Genomic DNA, 11234 nt, shown 5'->3' with positions numbered 1-11234 from the left:
ATAAGGGCAACACAAATAATAAATTTATTACTTCTCAATAATTTCTATCCAGCGATATCATACCGACGAGTTCGAAAAGAAGAAGAACGCGACAAATTATCGTACACGGTTCGGTCACTCGTTATGGTCCGCAATCATTTGCCAGCGCAAGTGGTTCAACCCGAGAGCTGTGCTTCCGGAACCTTGACGGAGTTACCTTGTCGTCAAGGTTGCGGGAGCTCGGAACATCGACGATCACATCGTCGATTCCGCGGCCCGCGGCGATATGTGAACTCGCGTGGCAATCGATTCGATTCGCCGATTGAAAATTTCGAGAACCGTCGACCGGAGGCAGCGGCGTCGTCAACTGGCGAGGCTCGCGTCGTTCGTGCGACAAAGGGCATCCGGCCGGAAGAATCGACGCCGTGAAAAAGGAGACGAGAAAAAAGGCGAAAATAAAAATTGAACGCGCGCCCTCTTCGCCTTGGCGCTGTTTCGTTATTATTATCGTTGATCGAGTTTCGTCCCTGTCCCCGGGGGGGAGGGAGCGGGGTTTCTCGCGCGACTATAAACGGTTAAATTGAATCACACGTACAGACGAGCAGAGAAAGGGCGAGAGGCGGGTCGTAAAACACGGCTCTGGCTGTCGATAATATCCGAGTATTAATTCGCAATTAGCAGGCGTGCGAGCGGGCACGAGCCACGGACGCGTTAATTGCCGGCTCGCTCGCTCGTTGGCGCGAATTTTCAAGCGAGTTTCACGCGTCACGCGCGCGACCAGTCTCTCTAAACCGTGCGAAAAACAGATTGCATCGGCCGGGTGATGGGTGGTGAGGGTCGTTCCGTAATTTTTGTTTTTTTTTTTTTTTTTTTTTTTTGTTTTTTATGTAATTGGCATCGATTGTGTTGGAAGCTCCGGAACGAAAACGGGAGAAAGTTATCAGTGAATTGTGAGTTACGGTGATTCGGTTTTGAAACGAGAGTCACACCTCCGCGCTTATACCTCCTTCGACGTTGATCCGTCGTTGTGAGTCGCGTTCCGTTTCGAGAATTATGCGCCTTGCCGCTTTTCACTTTTTTTTTTTTCTTTTTTGTACTTTTCAAAGGAGAATCTGAAATTAATTATACACGTGTCCCTGTTGTCGTTTCCGACAATTGGAGCGTAATTTTGTTATTCAAAGTTCACGCTCCTCTGAATGCATAATTTCCTCTATTTAGACTTTTTGGACGTCAACTGATTTGGAATTAATTCCATCGAGGAACTGTTTTCACGCCAGTATCGAATTTCCTAGCTGTGTGTTGTTCACAGTTTAAAAGTGGGATTCGCGGCGATTGATCGGTGTTGATCAATGAAAGGATTAGCAGAAGGCAGGCTGCTTTAAATAGAGGAATTGAACGTTTCGTTCAGACGTTCGTTATTGTACTTAGAAACACGCCCGGAATATTTCAGCGAGTTTTTATTGCGGCGACTCAGCGGGAGCCGGCCTATTTTCCAGGACAAATCAATTTTTCCACGGTATTCGCAGCTGTAATAATTTCCGCGGATCTTGCCGTTTCCTGCTGACATATTTTCCATTGTCGGCTATCTGCTTAGTGGAATTGGATCGGCGTGTAGCCATTCTGTGTGGGAAAAGGATTGGCGCAAACAAGTGCATCCCTTTTGCAGTTGGACGAACCCTTTCTTTCTTCCTTTCTCTTTTCTTCTCTCCCTCTTTCTCTCCCTTTCTCTATCTTACTTTAGTTGGTGATTCTCCGCACAGACTTAACTTTAGAACCATCGACGATTAAAGGATAAAATTTCCATTAATGACGTTATGAAGTCAAGAAAATAGAGAAACTTTATAGTATAATTGACTGTACATGCTTTCATTTATATACTTTACAAAAAATTATTTAAATCTTTAAAAATACGCTGTTTCACGTCTATAATTTCAATTCCTCTATAAATCATAATAAAATTTCCATTAGAGACATTGAAGTCGAAAAAAATAAAGAAACTTTATAGTATAAGTATATTTTATATATATATTTTAGTACAAGCTTTTTTATATATTTTATATATTTTATTTTTATATATTTATTATATATCTTATATATTTTATTTTTATATATTTATTATATATCTTATATATTTTATTTTTATATATTTATTATATATCTTATATATTTTATTTTTATATATTTATTATATATTTTCTGTATTTTTATATATTTTATATATTTATTTTACGAAAAATTATTTAAATCTTTAAAAATATACCTATGCCTGTAAAATAAAACAAACATTTAAAAAGTGATCATTTTGACGACTTTGGTAGTTTTCAGTACGCTCATTTTCATCACATCTACGCGAGTATTCGTCGATCCTCGTTTTCATTCGGATTAAATCGAATAGGGTCTCTGATTGATTCCATGCACTGAGAGATCACTCGCCCGTTGTTACACCGTGTCCTGAGATAACGTTTCGGTTCGATTAATCGTTTAATTGAACATACGTGACCGCGTCCGGTTGTATCCGGTTTCTTTGCCCCACGATCATGGCTACGTTTCCGCAACGAGAGATCTCTCCAGCGTTTGCATTTTCATACGATCGTACATGTTTCAGCATCTTCACTCGATGGATTGACACGAATTAGAGTGGAAGCTAGACTTTCCAACACGTGTTAGGAAAAAATATACATATTCCACGTGAGATGATGCGATATCACGAGATGGCATTAATCGCGCCTGGCCAGTATACAGTATTTTTGTATTAATGATAGAATTTATGAATCATTTTTTTTTTTTTTTTTATCAACATGACTTCACGGAATTCATGTTTTAATTGGAACATTAATATTATTAATTTCGTTTATTCGAATATATATAATTTACATGTTTTTCATTAATTCATCGTGTTAATTTCGAATTATCAATTTGGCATCCACATTTTCTCGGTATTATTTAATTATTCTTATATGCATTTATTTATCGTCGCGATAAATAAATCCGAAGCCAGCGATCGCGAATCCATTGCATCGTCGTCACGTGTTAAGGCCTGCACACACGAACGTCTGCTGCGTTCATGTTCACGCGCACGCATTAAGCTCATCTCGCCTGGCACGTGAGATCCGGCACTCGATCGATTCAACGCCGTGGTGTCTACACTCGTCAATTACACTCGCGTGTAATTCATTCGCGATCCGCGCGACTGCGATCCGAGACCGAGATTCCAATTGTCGTCTTTACTCGCGCAGATTTGCGCGAGCTTCGCCGCTCAGTCGCGAGTATCGCTGATCTAGTCTAAATTCCGCTTTTCGGCCAAGCCGAAACTGTTTTTACCTGGTTAATTCGGCTAGCTAGTTTACTATGCATATCGTTGAATATTTAATTGAGATGAATGTTCCGAGGAACATCTCGCGCAGAGGAGTTGGAATTTTTGTACAGAGTACACAACGATTCTTTCCTGAAATTTTTGATCAGTATATTTCATAGTAGTATATATTATATGTAATGATTAAAATTTTCTAAAAATTCATATTAAAATTTTTGATCAACAGTATATATCCTGCAGTATATATTATGTAAGTTTAAAAGAATATAGAATTGTACATTTATACACTTGTACAATTCGACGTTTGTTCAAAAGTGCAGTTAGCCCAAGCTCACATAGAATCTAATTAACTTCCGTCTTTATTTTCGAGTGTCATTTATACTCTTCAGGTAGTATATTCTTATTCTTTCTAGGGATTTCGCAGGTTCTAGAAGGTCCGAGGATCTTTTGTATCTGTGGTTTTATGTTTTTACTTTAACGTGAATTTTACTGTTCTACTCACTTTCTTTATAGTATATAATATAATAATATATAAATATATATATAATATATATAAAATATAAAAATATAATAGATATAAATATAATAAATGTAATAGATATAATAAATATAAAAAATATATATAACATATATAAAATATAAATATATATATATATAACATATATAAAATATAAATATATATATATATAACATATATAAAATATAAAAAAACATATATATAACATATATAAAATATAAAAAAATATATATATAACATATATAAAATATAAAAAATATATATATATTTTATAAAATATAAAAATATATATATAACATATATAAAATATAAAAAATATATATATTATATAAAATATAAAAATATATAATATATATAAAATATAAAAATATATATATAATATAATATATATAAAATATAAAAATATATATATAATATAATATATTATATCCTACATTATATCCATTAGATCAACGTTACTCGACGTGCATCGGTGGAAGAAACAGTTTGGTCTCAACCAACGACGTCACCCGCTTATATTACCTTGCGATTTTCGTCCGATTGTTCGAACAGTATCGACTGCGATTAGAGTGGCGCCTGGAAACTCTCTGAACCGCTTGAGTCCGGTGATTAGAGCCTCTGGTCGTATAGATCCTTGGCGAAACGGAGCTTAGTTAGGTTTCGTGTCGGTGAATAATTGGATAGTTCCCTTGCGAAGTAGTACCAAAGAACCTGCCTTTGCCGTGCCAAATGGTCGCCAGTCGATGAAACACATCGTGTTACCAACTGCTCGCGGATTATGCACGCTTGTTTAATTAGCAGGCAAGTTTCTATCCGCCCATTCGGAAGTAGTAGAAGTAGAAAACTTTCGTTTTCGAACGCCTTCGTCCCCTCGTTCCCCCGGTGGCGATACAACCGAACAACAGCTGGCAACAGTAAAGTTGTTGGCGACTTTGCCTCGCGACACGAAGTTGACGTTCGCGAGGCCACCTGGGAGGGGAGGTATCTTTGTTCCTGCGCATACGAATTCGGCTGACAACGAGATTTTATGCCACGGTGGATGGAGGCTTCTGGAAGCCTCTGTTCCGCGTCACCATTTTTGTAAATGAAATTTTGCTCGCGTTAACGCTGCTTCACCTGGTTCCTACGGTGAACGAACGCTTTGACGAATTATCCGAAAGACCTCTGACAAACACGTCGAACCAGGCAAACGTATAAACTCTCGCGAGTGGAATGGCGTCAATTTGTCAATCTTTTGACAATCGTTAGTCGAAGTAACATTTTTAACCTGTCGGAAAGGAACAAGTAACATTCTCAGTCGTAACTGTCTCAATCAGCGCGTGCGTATGTATTGGCTCTTGCATAATAATTCCTCAAGTGATCCTACTACAAAGTTATTCGAATCATTTTTTCGTTCAATATTGCACAAATATCTCGCAATGCTACAGTAAGTTCGATTATTCTCTGCAAAGTTCGTAATTAAATTAACATCTTGCGCTGGAATAACGTGCCACGTACATACGTCGAGAATTTTTTGTCCCAACATTGCAACATTTTCTCAGTTTTAAGTATATATTAAATATATATAAGTATATACAAATATATAGAAGTATATTCAACGCGGGCAAAACAAATGACAAGTTTGTTACATCTTAATAATTTCTATCCAGTGATGTCATACCGATGAGTTCAAAAGGAAAAGAAAGGCGACGAATTATTGTACACGGTTCGGTCACTCGTTACGGTCCGCGAACCCCCTTTGCCAGCGCAAGCGGTTAAAATTCAAGATGACACGGGCAGCTCCACACCTTGCATCTAGATGCATTTCTCTCGGTCTCAGACGGTTCACTCGTCAGGAATGATAATCTCGCGAGCCTCGTCGTGTAAATCGAATTATTATAAATTTAAAAGCGTCGAGGAGGGACGTTTGTACGCATTAATAACCGGTAAACCGTAATACCGCAACGACCGCACACGTTGGCCGCACACAAATCTGGCCAATCCAATTTCTCACGCGAGGCGCAATCAACGGAGGAAGTCGTCCCCCGATGGAGAATTATTGCGCGATTAGGACGCTGTCGAAACGGAGGCGGAGACGAACGTGACAGAATATAATACGTTGTGTGTACTCGCGCTTCGTTTCCCTCGCCCGCGGCTGACCGTAATTTATAATCGTCTGTCAAAAGTCCGGTATATTTATCGCCATTTGTCGAGTAACAAATTAACGTTAATATAATTAACGTGAATTGATGTTTTCTATTTAAGAACTTACTACTACTACAGGGTGGGTCGCCACGTATTGCCATCTAGATTTATGTCTTTATTATTTACGGGTAGCGAAAAATGTTTCAGACGAGGTTGAATGGTTTCGAGAGGGGCACATTTCGATGATACTAGTTTTTCTTGTAGGTGGACGCGTAGAGGACATATGACGGTCATTAAATTTTTTTTTTTTGAATGGAATCATATATTTTTTATTGCATCACTGTTGATAATCTTTACAAAACAGTTTAGGAGATATTTTAATTTTAATTTTGTTTAAAATCTACGCGTGAAAGACAAAGGCAGTGTAAATATAAGAATACTATCCTCCTTCTTCCATGTCTTTGGCGCATCAACTGATGCAATAAAAAATATACGATTCTATTTAAAAAAACGTTGATGACCTTCATATGTTCTCTGCACGTCCACCTAGAAGAAAGCTAGTATCATCAAAGTGTGCGCTTCTCGAAACCATTCAACTTCGTCTGAAGTATTTTTCGCTACGCGTAATAATAATGACATAAATCTAGATGGCAACACCCTGTATATGTATATGTTGCGCGATCTGCGAAATATATAATACAAAACAGTTTATATCGATGAAATTTATTAACATAGAACACAATTTATACAAAGAGATATCAATGAGAAATATCGGTGACGGCGTGTATGCCATCATTGTTTAATCGACAGAATCGTAGAATGCACACGTAGATGTTTTAACTTTCGTTCTGTTTCAGGGAAGAACCTCTACAATAACGAGCATGTAGCAATTAAATTGGTGAGTTCATTAAAATTCGAGACGGTCGCGACTTTTGTCGCAGAGTCGCGCCCCGTTAGCGTAATTCCTTTTTAACGATATGAAAAGATACGAGGAAGCTTGCTTAACTGCTGTTTTTGACAATTTGTCATTCCAAGTCGATGTCCAACAAAAATCTTGCTCAATTCCTTCAGTTCAGTAGAAGAACTTACAAGCTCTTACGTACGAACCTGGTTAAATCGACAGTTCGTTTTTTAAAAACAACGTCTCGTTCCGATTCTTTCAGGAACCAATGAGGTCAAAGGCGCCGCAGCTACACTTAGAATATAGGTTTTACAAATTATTAGGTACACATGGTGAGTATCAGAACGAGTATCCTGTCCATTTTAAATAATTCATATTCCGATCGATTAACGCGACGAATCGTGCGCAGAGGGTATACCGGAGGTGTACTACTTCGGTCCTTGCGGGAAGTACAACGCCCTGGTGATGGAGCTACTCGGACCAAGTCTGGAGGACCTGTTCGACCTCTGCGGTAGGAGGTTTACCCTAAAGACCGTTCTCAAAATCGCCACGCAAATCGTAAGTGGAATTAAATTTTAATCGTATTATATTACGAGTTCCTATCAGGTTTTGTCTGAATTAAGGGGGCAGGACAGTTTGACTAAAAATTACGAATACTTTGGAGGGCTGGTAAAAGAAAAGTACATATTTGATTGTACCACGAGCTTTTGTGGTTTATTTTAACACATTATAAAAAGCAAGATTAAGAAAGAAAAAGAAGAGGGCTCTTGTTTAACTTTTTAACTTTTTTTTACATTGCCTATCGGTGTGCATGATTCCAGCCAAACAGGCAAAAAAAGTTCGAAAGTAAACAATATTCTCTAGGGATCGACGATCCAACATTTTCATCTCTGTGAAAATTATGAAAAAATGGCAGCTATTTGTTTCTGATGTATCGAATTTATGCCAAAAATTTCCACGTTTTTTGTTTATATTTTTCGAAATTGTTAAAAATTAAAAAATGTTTGATCGTCAATCCCTAGTAAATGTTACACTAAAGATACGTACCAAGTTTCACAGTAATCGGTTGGTTAGATACCGAGATATCTTGCACACCGTTTCTAAAACCTAGTTTCGAGAAAAATGCGTTTAAAGTTTCAGAACGTCGTATTTTTCATACGTATCCTTTATTTACTTTTTTTACTTATATATCGCGGCTCGCAGTTCTTACGATTCACAACTAAATTGAATCCAAGTCCCCTAATATTCGATTCACCGATTCAAAAGTAATATTCGAATCACACGATTTACACTTTACAATACTGCTCAAAGTTGTAAACAGTGATACAAATTCAATTATTCTGTATCCGCGGATCTATTATTATACCCAAAATAGGTCGTTTTAAAGGCTAGGACCTTTTGTATCTTATTTCTAAGACTTCAAACTACTGTTTAAAATAAGAAAAAAAATCAATGTTTTGAAAATTTCAAACTGTCCTGACCCCTTACTATCAACGACGATACACACTTACAAAATCTGATCGAATTCCATATGTCTCGCGTTACATTTACAAAGGCTGCACTCGAAATATTAATGGAAATGTCGTTTCTTCCACGCAGCTCCATAGGATAGAGTACGTTCACAGTCGGCATTTGATCTACCGCGATATCAAGCCGGAGAACTTCCTGATAGGACGATGCACAACCAAGCGGGAGAAGATCATCCACATCATCGATTTCGGACTGGCCAAAGAGTACATAGACCTGGAGACGAACAAGCACATACCGTATCGGGAACACAAAAGCCTGACTGGCACGGCGCGTTACATGAGCATCAACACGCACCTTGGAAAAGGTAACTTTTACTTGGCCGATTTAGATTCGTCCGCTGGCCCATCTGCCCCAAACTTTTTCAAATATCACCGCGTGCTCGTTCTTCACGGGCATCGGAGAAAGTTGCGAGCGAGCACGCGCCGTACGCGACGTACGATATATAGAGAATCTCCTATAAGTAAGTTGGTAGTTCGCGTTCTCTTCTGCCCCGCGGGCAACGTGTTGCGTGATTTATATTTCTGAGGATCTGTTCTCGCAAGGAGAAAGAAGGACACTCTGTGAGACATCCGTTTGATTGTTTCTGACGTACTCTTCAAATCGACAATATAACACTGGGTTGAGTCATAAATAATTTCTGTTTTTTGGGTACAAATTGTAATAACTCTGCATTGCAATTTTATTTATTATCTTTACACATCATTACAGTTTTATTATCTTTTTCGATCCCAAAAGTCTCCAATGACAACCAAGTTCGAGAGTTTGTCGAAAACATTTTTACATCAGAACCAGGCAAAGACATCGAGAAGCTACCTGATAAATGGCAACAAGTAGTTGCAAGTAGTGGCGAATATATCATAGATTAGAATATAATTGTTGTTATTTATGACTCGAGTGTTATTTATGACTTAATAACTTGTCAGAAACCATGTTTGCGCCTGTCAATCATAGACTCTAACTTTTCGTTTTTCTGTACTTGTTCAATCAGAGCAGAGCAGAAGAGACGATCTAGAGGCGTTAGGGAACATGCTGATGTACTTTCTACGTGGAAGCCTGCCGTGGCAAGGACTGAAAGCGGACACGCTGAAGGAACGGTACCAGAAGATCGGCGACACGAAACGGAACACGCCGATCGAGGTTCTCTGCGATGGTCATCCCGAGGAAATGGCTACGTACTTGCGATACGTGCGTAGATTGGATTTCTTCGAGACGCCGGACTACGAGTACCTGAGGAACCTCTTCCACGACCTGTACGAGAAACGAGGTTTCGTCGACGACGGTGAATTCGACTGGACTGGCAAGACGATGGTACGTGATTCACTGACGATCAAGTGATCCAAGTGATGCGTCACTTTCTCTTTGATCTCTTGGCAATGCATGCAAGAAAAGAAGACAGAATAATAGGAGAGTTGCATGACGGTCGATTATGCCCAGGGACGAAGCACGTGTCGCAAGAGTCGATATCAAAACCTCACGGCGGAGCTGTCTTTTTTCTTATTCTTCTTCCCTTCTTTCTCTGTGTTTCGATACTCGATCGATCCCCAATTTAAACGATTAGAACGTGTACAATAAACGTGTTTACGTTCATTCAATGGATTGCGTAAATTAAAAGATCTTTTATCAGCATACAACTTTTTTTTTTGACTTTCAATCGTGCGAACGTGTTCGTTACACTGTACATAGTAGTTCTAGCGACACAATCTGTGTAGAAACTTCGAGATATCGTCTCTTCTGGGTAAGTAAGTCGTCCTGAGGGACTTCTTCTCTACGCCGGTTCTCCGTACATATTTTTCGTGAAAAAAAAAAAGAAAAAAAAAAAAAAAAAGAAAGAAAAACTGATTTTTAACGTTTGCATGCTGCCTCCAATGTATCACTAGCCATCCAACTTCGAGCAGCTTAGAGCTCTGAGGATGGCTCCTCCCTCTCACGTTGGCAAGACTAAGTCCGACAAGGTGGGTGATAAGCGATACGCGAGGCTCGCGTCTCTGTTGCTGGTATGCAAGCGTTCGACAGCTTGAATTATCGAAATTGTTCAAAGAAACACACTGGCTGTGTTTAATACGTACTGTTGAAATATGTGCATTGTACAAAAAAAAAAAAAAAAAAAAAAAAAAAAAACGTACGTACACGAAATAGCGATGATTTGAACAGTATCAAAAACAAGAGTGGCTAAAATTTCATTTGAAATAAAATAAGTGAAAAAAAATAAGGTTAATAAATATGATAAAGAGGGAAAATAAGGAGAATTTTAGAACATGGAACTGGAAATATTTGCAATTCTTTTTCTGTTTTTTTATTTTTCAATTGATTTTTTTTTTTAGGTTATGTTCAACCTCCATTGGGTCATCAGCGACATAACCTCAACTTAATTTATCTCGTTCTCTGAATTTAAGCGAAATAACTCTATTGGTATTTAAACGAGTCATTGTAATCAAAATATTTGATCATTATAACAAACAGTTCGTATTAATTATCATTATTAATTAATTTATGCTATACATATATATATAAAATTAACTTTGCTTACAATAAATTCCACATTAGTATTTAAAGGAGCATAACCTCAACTTAATTTATCTCGTTCTTCGAATTTAAGCGAAATAACTCTATTGGTATTTAAACGAGTCATTGTAATCAAAACATTTGATCATTATAACAAATAGTTCGTATTAATTATCATTATTAATTAATTTATGCTATATATATATAAAAAATTAATTTTGCTTACAATAAATTTCACATTAGTATTTAAAGGAGCATAACCTCAACTTAATTTATCTCGTTCTTCGAATTTAAGCGAAATAACTCTATTGGTATTTAAAGAGTCATTGTAATCAAAACATTTGATCATTATAACAAATAGTTCGTAT

General features: G+C 37.6%; 1 protein-coding gene across 3 annotated transcripts in view; it reads left to right on the top strand.

Annotated features, from left to right (window-relative positions):
- Positions 1 to 10458, top strand: part of LOC122531852 (casein kinase I) — a 60917-nt gene extending 50459 nt beyond the window's left edge. For 2 of the 3 annotated variants that reach the window (XM_043660126.1, XM_043660118.1), the window contains 5 exons: positions 6791 to 6831; positions 7097 to 7166; positions 7244 to 7392; positions 8434 to 8668; positions 9353 to 10366. In XM_043660126.1, coding sequence (XP_043516061.1) covers positions 6791 to 6831; positions 7097 to 7166; positions 7244 to 7392; positions 8434 to 8668; positions 9353 to 9699 — 842 coding nt within the window. In that variant the 3' untranslated portion in view covers positions 9700 to 10366. Of the gene's footprint in view, positions 1 to 6790; positions 6832 to 7096; positions 7167 to 7243; positions 7393 to 8433; positions 8669 to 9352 lie in introns of all 3 variants that reach the window. The other variant, XM_043660135.1, reaches the window with a different exon arrangement.
- The last annotated feature ends 776 nt before the right edge of the window (positions 10459 to 11234 follow it).

This window comes from Frieseomelitta varia, unplaced genomic scaffold (genome assembly GCF_011392965.1).
Source record: "Frieseomelitta varia isolate USP_RPSP 00005682 unplaced genomic scaffold, Fvar_1.2 scaffold_139, whole genome shotgun sequence".
NCBI lineage: Eukaryota > Metazoa > Arthropoda > Insecta > Hymenoptera > Apidae > Frieseomelitta > Frieseomelitta varia.
The sequence above is the reverse complement of the archived record's forward strand: the minus strand, read 5'-3'. Positions and strand labels throughout refer to the sequence as shown.